This window comes from Dermacentor variabilis, chromosome 2 (assembly GCF_050947875.1).
Source record: "Dermacentor variabilis isolate Ectoservices chromosome 2, ASM5094787v1, whole genome shotgun sequence".
In the NCBI taxonomy this organism is placed as follows: domain Eukaryota; kingdom Metazoa; phylum Arthropoda; class Arachnida; order Ixodida; family Ixodidae; genus Dermacentor; species Dermacentor variabilis.
Genome location: NC_134569.1, coordinates 83,013,441 through 83,026,053, shown reverse-complemented (window position 1 = coordinate 83,026,053; position 12,613 = coordinate 83,013,441). Strand labels below are relative to the sequence as shown.

Genomic DNA, 12,613 nt, shown 5'->3' with positions numbered 1-12,613 from the left:
GTGCAATAGCCCAATGGCTACGGTGTTACGCTGCTGAGCTCAAGGCCACATGTTCGATCCTGACCGCGGCAACTACATTTAGTTAAAGAACCTCAGATGGTGAGAATTAATGCAGAGTCCCCCCATTACGGCTTGCATACTAATCAGGTTCTAGTTTTAGCACATAAAACTCCAGAATTTAATTAATATTTGTATTGATATAAATATAGGAGTGCAGATTGTTGGGCTAGTTGGTTTGTTGCATTAATCGAGGTCATAGCGCTGGATTCACATGAACAAGAAAGAGTGCACATCCTGTTGTCTTGTGCATGTGAATCCAGCGCTATGACCTCAGGTTATATTAACTAGTCCACCAGCACCTTTCATGACAATCTAATGGGCACGTTGAGAGTTTATATTCAGGCCATTTGGTTGATGTTAATGCTGTGACCCCCCCACAGCTGGTTTGTGAATGCGCCATAACTGGGGGCTTTGTGTATAGTTTTCACCATTTGCGCTTTCAAAAAAAATCTCGGTATGTGATAAATTTTGCCTTGCCCCTCTGTCTCATTATGACCACCTTAGCCAAGAACAGTACCTATAACAACTTCATGCTCAGCTGCCATAGCCATTGAGTCACAGCCATATGCTACTCTGTGTTGACGTGACAGTCATTGTCAGGATCGGAGTCGTAGCATAGTGAATTCATTGTACTATATACGGAACGCTTAGTAAAGCGCAGTGTACATGACTCAGCTGTTCATTTTGCTCAACTGACTTTGTATCCCTGTTGGATGCTTGTTGCTCATGCTGCGAGAAAAATGGATGAGCTGCAGTTCACGCAGGTGAAATGATTGATGGGCTGTGCCGAGGGGTGCATTTTTACAAGGACAACTTGTACCTGTGATAGCCAGCCTACATGCATATATATTCCTAGTTTTTCTGCGCATTTGGATTTATAGCTGCAGAGATGTTGCTGGAGTAGGGGCTTATTCACGCAAGTCTGTGCGGCTGTTTCCATGTGCTCATTCATGCTGTGGTAAGGGGGAAGAGTTGAGTAAGGCAATAAGAACAGGCTTATGTGGGAGTATAAACTTAAGTAACAATAAAGAAATATGGACTGGACATTGACAGGAAAAAGTCACTTACACACCTATCCATGTCTAGTTCATGCTTCCTTACTTTTAGTTATGGCTTACCGACATGCACTAACTGCCATCTTTGTCAGTATAAGCTGTGTATTTGCCAACTAATTGCTTTCCATGAGTTTGCAGATCATTACTACACAAGTTCCAGTGTTTGTGGTCGACAGCATAAGGAATTTAAGCTCAATGTGCTGTTAATTTAACCATATATTATACTATGGCAACCAGTCTCATAGTTAACAAATGTACACTGGATCATGCTCATTTTCAGTTGTTTGAAGGCTGCTGTCGTGTCGCATTCCTCACATGTCATCTAAATGCACATTTTTAATGGTTACTGCAGGCCTGAATGTGGGACCTGTTGTTGCTGGTGTTATTGGTGCAAAGAAGCCACATTATGACATCTGGGGAAATGCTGTCAATGTTGCAAGCAGGATGGATTCTACGGGTGAAGTGGAAAAAATTCAGGTAGGGAAACTTCCATCATTCTATATTTCAGAGCAACTTTGGGGTGTCGGTTTTACGTATATATTTGTGGGCACCATGCCAGGTTGCTGTGAACTCAGTGATGAGTTGGAAAAGCACACATTCTTGTGGTTGCTCACTAGTGTAGTAGACAATCAGCGACATAGTATCACATTCACCGGAGTGCTACAAATGTACCATATTTACAGTAAGACCTCGTTAATTCGAAGTCATCGAGACCGCAAAAAATCTTCAAATTAAGCTGGTTTTCGAATTAACCAAACACACAAAAGAATGCAACCCATGCAAAAAATTTCGCTGCAGGAATGCGCTACCTTTGTTCGGCGATCTTTGGACTACTTAAAGTAATCAGAGGTGCTGGTTTGCCGCATCCTGTACTTCGAGGCTCGAAAGGTGATGTTCTCTAGTTGGCCAACTACCGTATTTACACGATTGTAAGTCGACTCGAATGTAAGTCGACCCCCCCATATCGCTTGACCGGAAAAAAAAAAAGATAAAAGAGCATACCCGAGGGCGCATTCGATAGCGAAAATTTATTAGTAGCTGACATGGTCACTGGACTACTCGTCTTCACTAGTGCTGCCATCGTCATCGTTGCTGCGGTCCCACAGCGCGTCGTGGTCCAGCGAAATTTCAAATTTGGCAAACGACCGCACCAGGACATCTTGCAGAACAGCAGCCCACGCCAAATGCACCCAACCACACGCAGCCATCAGGGAGGCTCTTTTGACAGGTCCGGTTGGCGTAATTTCGCAGTCTTCTGCCGCCATCCACTCGTTGTACTCACGGCGGAGCAGAACCTTAAAATTAAGGCGGAGGTCCGGGCTTATTTCATGATCACGTCGCACTTCACTGGCAGGGACCGATCACGCATTTCAGCGACGTACGCCGCAAGCTTAGCCTACAGCTCCGGAAAGCGTCCATACTTTGGCACGTGGGAAATTTCTCACTTGCCGTCACACAGGTGAAAATTTCGCTTCGCTGCAGTCGCCACTCTCGCACCACCCGTTTAGAAACATCGAAATTGCGGCCCTCTGCGCAGTGATTTGTTTCTTCGGCGTAAAGGATGGCAGCCCTCTTGAACGCTGCTGTGGACGAATGCCGAACGATTAGTGGGCCTGGAGCACTCATGACGACTGGGGAAGCATAGAAGTAGCACGTAGCCGGCAGTCAAGTGGAACGCGTGAAACCAATACCAATGCCTTTAAACCGAGAAAGAGAAACTTGCGAGCGGTGTCTGCTCTTCCATGAACTACCGATACTCCCCGCAAGCGCCGCCGTTCTGAGGGTGCCGCCGCAAATGAGAACAGCGGCGCTTCCATCAACTATCGCCACTCCCCCATGAGTGTTGCATGCACTGTAAGACTCTCAAAAATGTTAAAAAACCCTTCCGAAAAGCGAACAAACACACGGGATAGCGAAAAGATACGGGTAGGGCCATAGAGCAAACATAAAATTGTAACTACGTTGTAGCTCCAGTTGGTATCGCTTTTTTTGGCGGGGCCATGTTTCGGTTTCGATTGTAAGTCGACCCCCCAACTTCAGACTTTCAAATTTAAAAAAAGGGGTCGACTTACAATCGTGTAAATACGGTATGTGCCGCATTTGAGAATTTCCACCGTGGCACTCGACAAAACTGCGGATAACGTTCAGCGATCTGATAATTTCCCTGAGAGCGATAACTTCCCTGATATCTTCAAATATTGCGCCTGTGACCCAGGCTTTCTTGTTGTGCCGGTAGATAAGCTCATCCCTTGGCGGCAGCCATGCATCTTTAAAGCAGCAAGGCTTCCCACTCTTTCCAACTACGAGTAGCGGCAGCTTGTGTTTACCGCACCTGTTCGCGCCGAACAGAATAATAATTCTTTCCTTGCCCTGCTTTCGACCCTTGGTCACGGTGTCTTTCGCTGCAGATGTTTTTGTGGGCGGCATCTTGTAGAAAGGGCTGCCTCGTCAAGGTTGTACACATCGTCTGCACCGTACTCACTAAGCAACGGAGCCAACATGCAATTCTTCCAGTCGTTGACGACGCTCTCATTTGCGCTGCCGCTCTTGCCACAGACGGCTATGAAGGTGAAATTATTGTGATCTTTAAAATATCTGAACCATCCATTGCTACACTTGAACTCTTCGTGCCCAAGTTGTAGAGCCAAGTTGTTGGCCTTTTCCCTCAGTATTGTTCCATTGACGGGAAGGTGGGCTGCGTTTGCTTTCCGTAGCCAGCAAAGTAAAGCTGATTGCACATCTTGATGCGTGGGAGCTCGTACTCGCGACTGCTTCGAAGAATAGGTCTTGCTGTAGGCCTCCAGTACCTTCAACTTGTTCTTCAATAGTACATTGTGGAAAACTTCGAGAGGGGGCACGCTGTGCCTTTCAGCCAACTCAGTCTTCGAACACGTGTTCTTACCCACTTCTTGGATCAAGCAGAATTTCTGTTGCAGCTTAAAAATCTTATACTTTGGCATCTTCGCTCACTTGCACTTCCGCACAGTTCAGAAAAAAAAAACACCACAGTAGCTGCAACACCCCTAACCACTGTACACAAAGAAATGACGCGGACCAGCGTTGTGCGCACACATGTCGCTGCAGGCACGGAGAGAGAATGGGTGAACGGCAGCCAGTGGCAGCGTCACGGAACATATGCTGACGCTGCGACCGCTACAACTGCGAGAAGCGTGTGAAGTGGGGGACGAGAGCACGTGACGAAAACCGGCATGGCCGCTGCGTTTCAGTGAAGCACGTCTTCTCCTCTGCAGGCACATGTTTCGGCGGTGCGGTGAAGATACCCTGGACTGATTTTTCTGCTCTGAGTACTGCGCGTCGGGCGCTTCATCTATAAATAATTATGATTGCTATGTGGCGTTGCCTCGCGGCTCTGAATGGCCGTCGTTTCATCAGGTTTGCAGTGAAATGGGGATCGGGAATTGCTGCATAGCACCCCAAATCTTCGAATTAACTAGGTTGGCCTAGGCCGCCGGTTCGAATTATCCGGTCAAATTTACATTGGAAAATATGGGACCGCAGAAAACCTTCAAATTATCCGGGATTTCGAGGTAAACCAGTTCGAATTAACGAGGTTTTACTGTATTTGATAATTAATTATATCCGTGTTTACCCTATGAAGGCTTGACTGTACTACAGTCTACACTCATTACAATGGACCTGCGTACAACAGACTTTCGGATATACTGAACCATATTTCAACCTTAGTTTGCTCCACCTTTTTTATTAATTCAACGGAGTTCGCTTTTAACGGACCATGCTAGAATATACTATCGGCTACAGTGGGCAAAATTAGCGGCAATTTTTTTCAGAATCAGCCGTATAAAACGTACTTTTGCCTTGTCGACACGCGCTGGCAACTGACTTGCAAGGGTCAGCCGACAATCGCAGCTCAATATTATGCGCGAGAGAGGAAGGCAGGGCGGAAACGCACCATCTTTTTTTGCACGCAAGGCACCTGGGGAGGCAAGGGAGAGGGGGGGGGTTGGACTGTAGCGGCTGCTTACGGCACGGCTGCACGGCTGCCGTATCTTGAAAGCGATTTGTGATGTGGACAGAGTACGCCCAGTGCTGGCAGCTTCGTATGCACTGTGCTTTCGACATTCAGCTCGCAGTGAAGCGAGAGACAGCACAAAGCTCAATTCACTCACTGCTGCTGCCGCACTTCCTTGCTCCAATGTTTTGACAGCGACTTTTCGTGGTCATCGAGCGAGATAAAACTACTATCCTTAGTTCGCATAGCTGTCTACTAATTTGCTATCGCAATCGATGCTTCGCCTTTCATGCCAAACTGCGACTTCTTTTCTTTGTTTTTTTTTTTTTTTTACTTTGGACATTCATTAGTCACTCTTTGCAATAACATTGTTAGATATCACAACCAATGTTTCGGAAGTAAGCCGTTTTGGATATTACGGACATTTTTGTCGGATTGTCAGGCTCCGTTGTAACGAGAGTTTACTGTAGTACTTGTGAGTTTGATTTTATATAATCTTTATTTTATTTTTGAATGTAATCACTTAATGGACAATGTTGCCACCACTTATTCTAATGATGACTTTTACTCCCTGCTGTGATTTCTTTTACTTCGAATCAAATAGAGTCGACGACCGATAATTCGGACTTCACAGGGAGCGTAAATAAGCCCGAACTATCGAATGTCTGAAAAAACGAATGTACCCTGAAAAATTCAATTTATTTATGTTTTAAGGCCCCTGTCCACGGAACAAGTGGTCGATGCATTGCTGCAAGCACTTCTGCTTATGTGCAACCAAGTCCGCCTCTATTTCTGTCAGCTTTTTGAATTTCGCTGTACGCCGATGCAAGGACTGCAAAGGCTTGAGTCACATCCGCCTGTGGAAGGCTCCGGAGCACACGGCACATCATCATTATCCGAGTCAGAGTCGCTGTTTGGTGGTGGGCAAATTTGGCTCAATTATTTCATCACCATTCAGTTCGGCACGCGATGAAACCGCGTTGTCGACGTCTGCAGAGTCTTCACATCTAACAGCGGTAGGAATCGGCATACGGCAGCCTAGCAGGTCATCAATGATCTCCACATTTGAGCTCGTTGTGGTAGGCTGCGGTTCAGCCTCTTCAGTTGCGAAGTCAGGCTCTTTCGGACTGCAAGGGCACCGTGGGTGCCATTTAACACGGCCTATCTATAACTTCATGAGAAAGACTTCTTAGAGCTAGTGGAGCGCTGTCTGGAATGCAAACTCGACAATCAGGCATAGCATGGCAAAACACTGTCCGCAAGGCAAACTCAACGACCAAAATGGTGAAAGCGGGCCATGCACGGGGGTGCTGGAAAAAGATGTGATGATCACGATGTTGATGCGACCTTGCAATTCAGGCAGCCTCCAAGATTGGCAGTTGCAGTTAAATCGCAGAGGTGTAGAGCGGTGACCAAGGCAAGGCCTCAGAGATTACCGTCTGGCATGTTATTTCTGAGGCCATACTTCATGTCTCGTCGAGGTTGCCACAGGAGATAATGGCAGCAGAGTTGGCGTACACTACAGCCACGGACAGAGTCCGGATGATCAAATGTAGAGCTGGCGGCTGTCCAAAATATTGATCGTATTTACATATTAAGTCTATTGTGCCATTGGTGGTTCTGCGAAGCTGTCCGAATTACCGAGCATGTCCGGATTATCGGTGTCCAATTTATTGGTCGGCGACTGTATATAATACTTGTAAATATAGTGATGCATTTTCCTTTCTTTTTTTTCAAATCCTTTATTTGATGCTTATTATTTTAATATGTGCGTTTTTTCTCGAAAGCAGTATTTGATGCTTGTTATTTATTCTTATATAAGATATGCTTTTTTGTTATGGAATGCTGTACAATCAAACCTTGATATAAGGAACTTTGATGTGATGAAATTTGCACTGTAACAAACTATCTTAATTTCCAAATCTTAAGTTGCATCGAAAACCGTTTATTTTTTTTCACGATTTAATGAAGTAACTTCCTGAAATGGTTTCGATTTAATGAAGTTTTCTACCATTTCACGTATCTGCTTGGAGCCTTTATGGCTAAGTAAATCTAGCAAAAAACAATAAAAAAATGTTAACCGAGGCATAAGTGGTATTTTGGGCGACCTTCTGCGTGAAAAGTTTGAGCGGTAAAACTACCGTCAGAGCATGTGTACTGGGACACAGTAGGCTGGAAACACTACTGCACCATTTGTCGCGTTTATAAGCAACTTGTGGAGGCCACGGAGTGCGTGGCAGCTTGCAGCGCACAGAGAAACATGAGAGCTGATGATTCCTTCTGCACTAGAGGGATGTGGGGGGAGTGAATGCAGTGCGATAACGTGATCAAGCATGCACGGTGTGAGGGGGGCACAGGAATGCACACCTATCTGCCTTCTCCTCCTAACGTGTGCTTGCAAGCATGGGCCACATGCAATCTCTCCATGGCAAGTGCTAAGAGCGAGGTGAAATGGTTGGTGCCTCCATGAACATTTTGTTGTTCACGCGTGTCTAGCGTTGGCACTGACGTAATCTCAATTCATGCATGTCATGTATTTCCAGCGCTTTAAGAGGAATAGGAAAAATTGAGAGAAGAAAGACGAAAGAACCGGTAGGACGCTTGTAGGACGGTAGGATACGCACTGGCGCTCATAACTGGGCTATTTTGGCCCGACCTTCTTGCAATTTGTTTATAAGTGCATACTAATGAGATACTATCCATCCGGAATGCTCTGGAAATTTGTGAAGTTGTTTTTAATGCTGAAACTTTAAAACCTCGAATTAGCAAAATTCTCAATTTAATGAAGTCTTCTGCTGCAAGTACAACTTCATTACATCAAGGTCTGACTGCATTTAGTGCTTGTTAATTACTTTGTTGCAATACATACGTTTTTATTTCTCAAATCCAGTATTTGATGCTTGTTATTTAATGTTATGCGATAGTCTTTTTCTTCTTCGAATCCAGTATTTGATGTTTCTTATTTGATGTGGGATAGCATGGGTTTTTTTTTTTCATTTCAGTATTGATGGTATTTGCTTTTGATGTCCGTGTGCTACCTGTACATCTCCAATAATTTCAAGTTGTGCACCGGGCTCATTGGGCTAACTATGCTAAAAACGGTTTGAAACGCTGCTTTCGATACCATATGTGCCACTCACGGAGATGCTGTGCTATTGGACGGGAAGAAGGAGAACTATATTTTGTTTTCTAAGCAGTTCGATTTTTTCATGTCAGGCAGTAATTTTTGAACGTGCTCTGAAGTTTCATGATTGTCTTAAGTAGAAAGCAAGAATGGCCGCCTCCGGGAGCAGCGTGCGCTCTTCGAAAGATTGTAGATGTCGTGATTCTGCCGTGTCTGCGGCTGATTTTATCGATGGATCGAGCAGCAGCTTGTCTTAGGATGCTGCCTTTTGATTGGACTTTGGCTCTGAAGTCGACGGCGATGCAAACTAGCCTGGAACATTGGCAGCCACACTCTGGCATGCCCAAGTGTACTGCTTGCAGTTAAATTTTTGTGATATAATATCTGTTCAATGCAAAACTTTGATTTATGTACATATGGTGATTTTTTTCAGATATAGTGGCCATTAGATGGCAATACATTTTGTATGCTTTATTATTTTTGTTACATATTTTTCTTAGTAGATACAAGCATGTCTTTGGGAACGTTGTGCAATTTTATCCCATAATCATGGTTCTGGCAATTAATATCTTTTTTTATGGCATACAGCTCGTCAATAAAACTTTTATGCATGAAAAGCGCATTCATTCTGCTTTTTGTTTGTGCATTACATAAAATATTGAGGGCAGTAGTTCTTTTAAGAAAATCTGGTGTAATCTACAAAAAACGCCCATTTTCCCCATAGTAGGGAAAGAGTTAATGCCTTCTTGTTGCTGAGGGTATGGTGATAAATAAATAAAAATAAATAACTTGTGTTGCGCGCAGGTGACCCAGGAAGTTTACAGCATACTGGAACCCCTGGGCTACCCACTGGAATGCCGGGGTTACATCACCGTGAAGGGCAAAGGGGACATGCTCACTTATTTCCTGACGGGCAGACGGAAGCCAGTGGCCGACTCCGGCAACAACCAGCTGTAACACACCACTTTCACTCCAAAGACCTTGCTTGATGCGGGGCCAGCTGCCCCGCGTGCATACGTACGTGCATAAATATGAGTTGTTTTTAATTACCATTGTTGCAAACGCCACACACAAAAGCTCCAGGCAAGCCCACGTGTCTGAGCTTTCACCCTGTTGCAATGATAGACATTACTAGAGAAACCCCAGAGTTGCTATGTGCTCTTGTTTTAGGGTGTCGCGACATTCTGCTAATGTTTACATTCCACTATGTGTAATATATGCCTTGTCTCTTTAGGTGTCAGCCCACACCCATTTGTTCCGATGTCACGGGCTTAGGCCACTGTGCATAAGACATTCTTCATGAGTAGTTTTGTGTTGGTTAAATTGCACTGTTTCTTCAAGAATGTGTTAGTGCTTGGGTTTTATTTCAGTTCTGTGGTGGTTTCCTTGTTGTTGAGAGGACCAATGTACAGTGATCTGTGTGTGTCAACTGTGTAAGAGAATTCGAGGACAGTGAAGTGTGCATGCAAGAAGAGGATGCTTAAAAGTGTGTTATTTGTAAACCGTCTGTAATTCTTCTGAAGTCACTTTAGAAGTTGCATTGGGACTTATGGCTGTTTGAATTGTGTATATTAATTTTGAGGTCTCCAGCAGTTGTGAAGAATGTTTTTGTTTCTGCTTCTTGGCAACCTGGGTATGTCAAGGGGGGAATATTAATTCTGCACTGCTGAACGTTGCATTAAAGTGGCAGAGGCACAAAGTTTCATGAACATTTCAAAGCTTTAACATACAAAGCTCCAAGTCTCTTCATCTCAGTAAGGAAAAACTGGGCTGTTAAAAAGCAAGCTAGTAGCTTTGCTGTATGACTATACAGACCCTTTAAAAAAAGTGTCTTCCAAGCCATGGAACAGCACTTAACGAAAACATTCACATAGCTCATGAAAATAAGGTAATCCATGCAATTGCTTTTCACAAATAAAAGGCTGACTAGTGTTTATAACAACAATAACAAAAAAGTGTCAGTCTTGCACAGCTTATTATATTTGTGTACTGCCAGGATGGCATAAGTTGTAGATGGTTATACAATCCATAAAGCACATGCTTCAGTTATTTTACATTGAGCCTTGTTAGAAATCGGTGTGATGTGTATTCCATGGAAAGTCATTGACATAACATAGTTGATTGCGTTGTCATTAGTAACGCATTGTATGTTGAAAGTTTGTTGTAATGATGTTTAGCGGCCAGCTGAGCTTACTTTATGATGACCACTATCTGTCGGCATGGCCAATAGTGTCTGCTGGGGGGGGTTGTGGAGTATAGTTATTACTGAGTAAGCAAATGGCAAAGCAAAAGCACTCCAGGCATTGCGAAATAGTTATGAAAAAAATCAAGAATGGATGCACACGTTACAGTTGATTATTGTGTACTTTTATCTTCTGCAGTGCGATGACTGCTTTCTCTAATGTAGCTGTAATGGTGATCCATTTCCACCATAGTTGTGCGTGCAAAAGTATTGATCTAACAGGTTTCCTGTATCAGTGCTTGCACAGCCGTGGCGGTGTTTGCTATGGCAGCATTCACCTTTTCAAAGCCAGGACTTTGGTTGGTAACATCTGGTATAATCCACGTTGGAAACTCCTTTTTCACTGTACAATCGACTTCTGTTAATTCGACCTTGATGGGACCAACAAAATTATCTGAAGGTCGAATAAACAAGGTGCAGAAAAAGCTCCAAAATATACTGCTGATTTATTTGACAGTATATTCTGGATTTTAACACACCCCCTAATGAAACGCCTGCCCAGTTTTTATGTGTCCCAAGTATTAAACTAACGTAGAAATGACATCGAAGTTCCTAAAAAAAGTAAATGTCTAATGCGCACCATATTTTTTAGCAAGAAGAATAGTCTAAATATGTGTTGCCCAACGGTGGCCGTGCTTCTAAAGTCAGCTTTGCTGCAATGCATTGGGTTATGCTGTAATGCGCTCAAGCACATGATCTCTGCGAAGATGGTTTTGGTGTTGTCTGACTGCATCGCACAGGCAATTTTCATTTTTTAAAAAGAAAGGCGAGTGTTAGAATCAGGTTAAAACCGTAACCAGGCATTGTGAGCCACGGTTATAGCTTGAAAATCTTCTTAGGGGAGGCCGAAAATCTATGTTTTCGACGAGATGGTATGTGCGTTCAACCCATTGACTGCTCCTAATCTCCGCTGAGACAGACGCTGCCCCTAAAGGGATTGCTATTGGGGTCACTGTAGGGGTCAGACGTGTGCTTGTCGACTGGTCAAGTTCAAATTATCTAGTGAAGGCCAACTTATGATCGAATTAACAAAAGTTTGGGCTTATAGAAATGCATTGGTGCTGACTGGTGCCTCCAACCGGGATCGAATTAATGGAAGTCTACTGGTATTTGTGCATCACAAGCCTAATGCTTGTTTTTTGCCCACGCATTCCACTACAGCTCCTTAGTAGACAGATTTGCTTCACCACTCATGATCCTGATGACAAAGTCCTGGCACTGGTACTTGGCACTTGCTACACTTGCACCAGCTGGCACTTGGTATAAAATTGTCATTTCCCATGATGCAGCTGAAGCTTTTTGCTTCCCTATGGAGCAGTGCTGAGCTCGCCAGAGGGTTTCTGGCCCTCATGTCAAAAGTTATTTGAATCTGGCTTTCTCAAAGGCCTTGGCGGTTTGGACTTGCAGCTTCTTTCCATTGCCTTTGACACGATGAGCAACAGAATCTGTGACTTCACTCTTGGCTGGTATCGTATGCGAGCTAAGCTGTGTACAGAAATGCTCAGCCCATTTCTTCTTTGCCCTGATACCAGCACTAGTAGTAATCCTAGCTGCTGACTGGTTTAGATGTTATCGCTCTTTCACTCTGCTTCCGCTTGCTGTCATCTATTTTTTGGCAGTAAACTGGCTAGCAACAGTGGAGGAGGCAGGGAGCAGGCCAGTGCACATAGCACTCAAACAAGGTGTGGATCATTTTGTGTGTACAGAGTGAGCAGAGGTGGTGTTGCTGAAAGCAGCTTGTAGAGTACAGAAACAGCCACGTAGGAAGAAAGAGTCCCACATGCAGCACTGACCCCTTCAGTATTGTGGGCTCTTTCAGATTTGCAAGAACTGCCTTTGCTCTGCATACTCTTGACACCCAATGGCACAGCAAGGACGGCACCATATCGATGGGCTTTCACTTGTGCTATAAAAACGGCTCAAACCGGAGAGCACCTGGAGAAGCTATCGGTTTGATCACCGCGATTTGAAAGCGAAAACAAAACCACATGTATAATGCGCAGAATGCACTTCATTTCATCACTCATCAATTTTGCCAGACTGCTGTGTGCTTAAACTGAATTATAAAAAAAAATCATATACAGTTTTTCTACTGCACAGAAGGTGCTCAAATTTTCAGCTTGCTGTGGGATGTGTAGGAT

At 44.2% G+C, this 12,613-nt stretch overlaps 1 protein-coding gene across 5 annotated transcripts in view; it reads left to right on the top strand.

Moving 5' to 3' along the window:
• LOC142572185 (adenylate cyclase type 5-like) overlaps window positions 1-9,280 on the top strand; it is a 308,272-nt gene extending 298,992 nt beyond the window's left edge. For all 5 annotated transcript variants that reach the window (XM_075681117.1, XM_075681118.1, XM_075681116.1 and 2 more), the window contains 2 exons: window positions 1,468-1,592; window positions 9,035-9,280. In XM_075681117.1, coding sequence (XP_075537232.1) covers window positions 1,468-1,592; window positions 9,035-9,187 — 278 coding nt within the window. In that variant the 3' untranslated portion in view covers window positions 9,188-9,280. The remainder of the gene's footprint in view (window positions 1-1,467; window positions 1,593-9,034) is intronic.
• The last annotated feature ends 3,333 nt before the right edge of the window (window positions 9,281-12,613 follow it).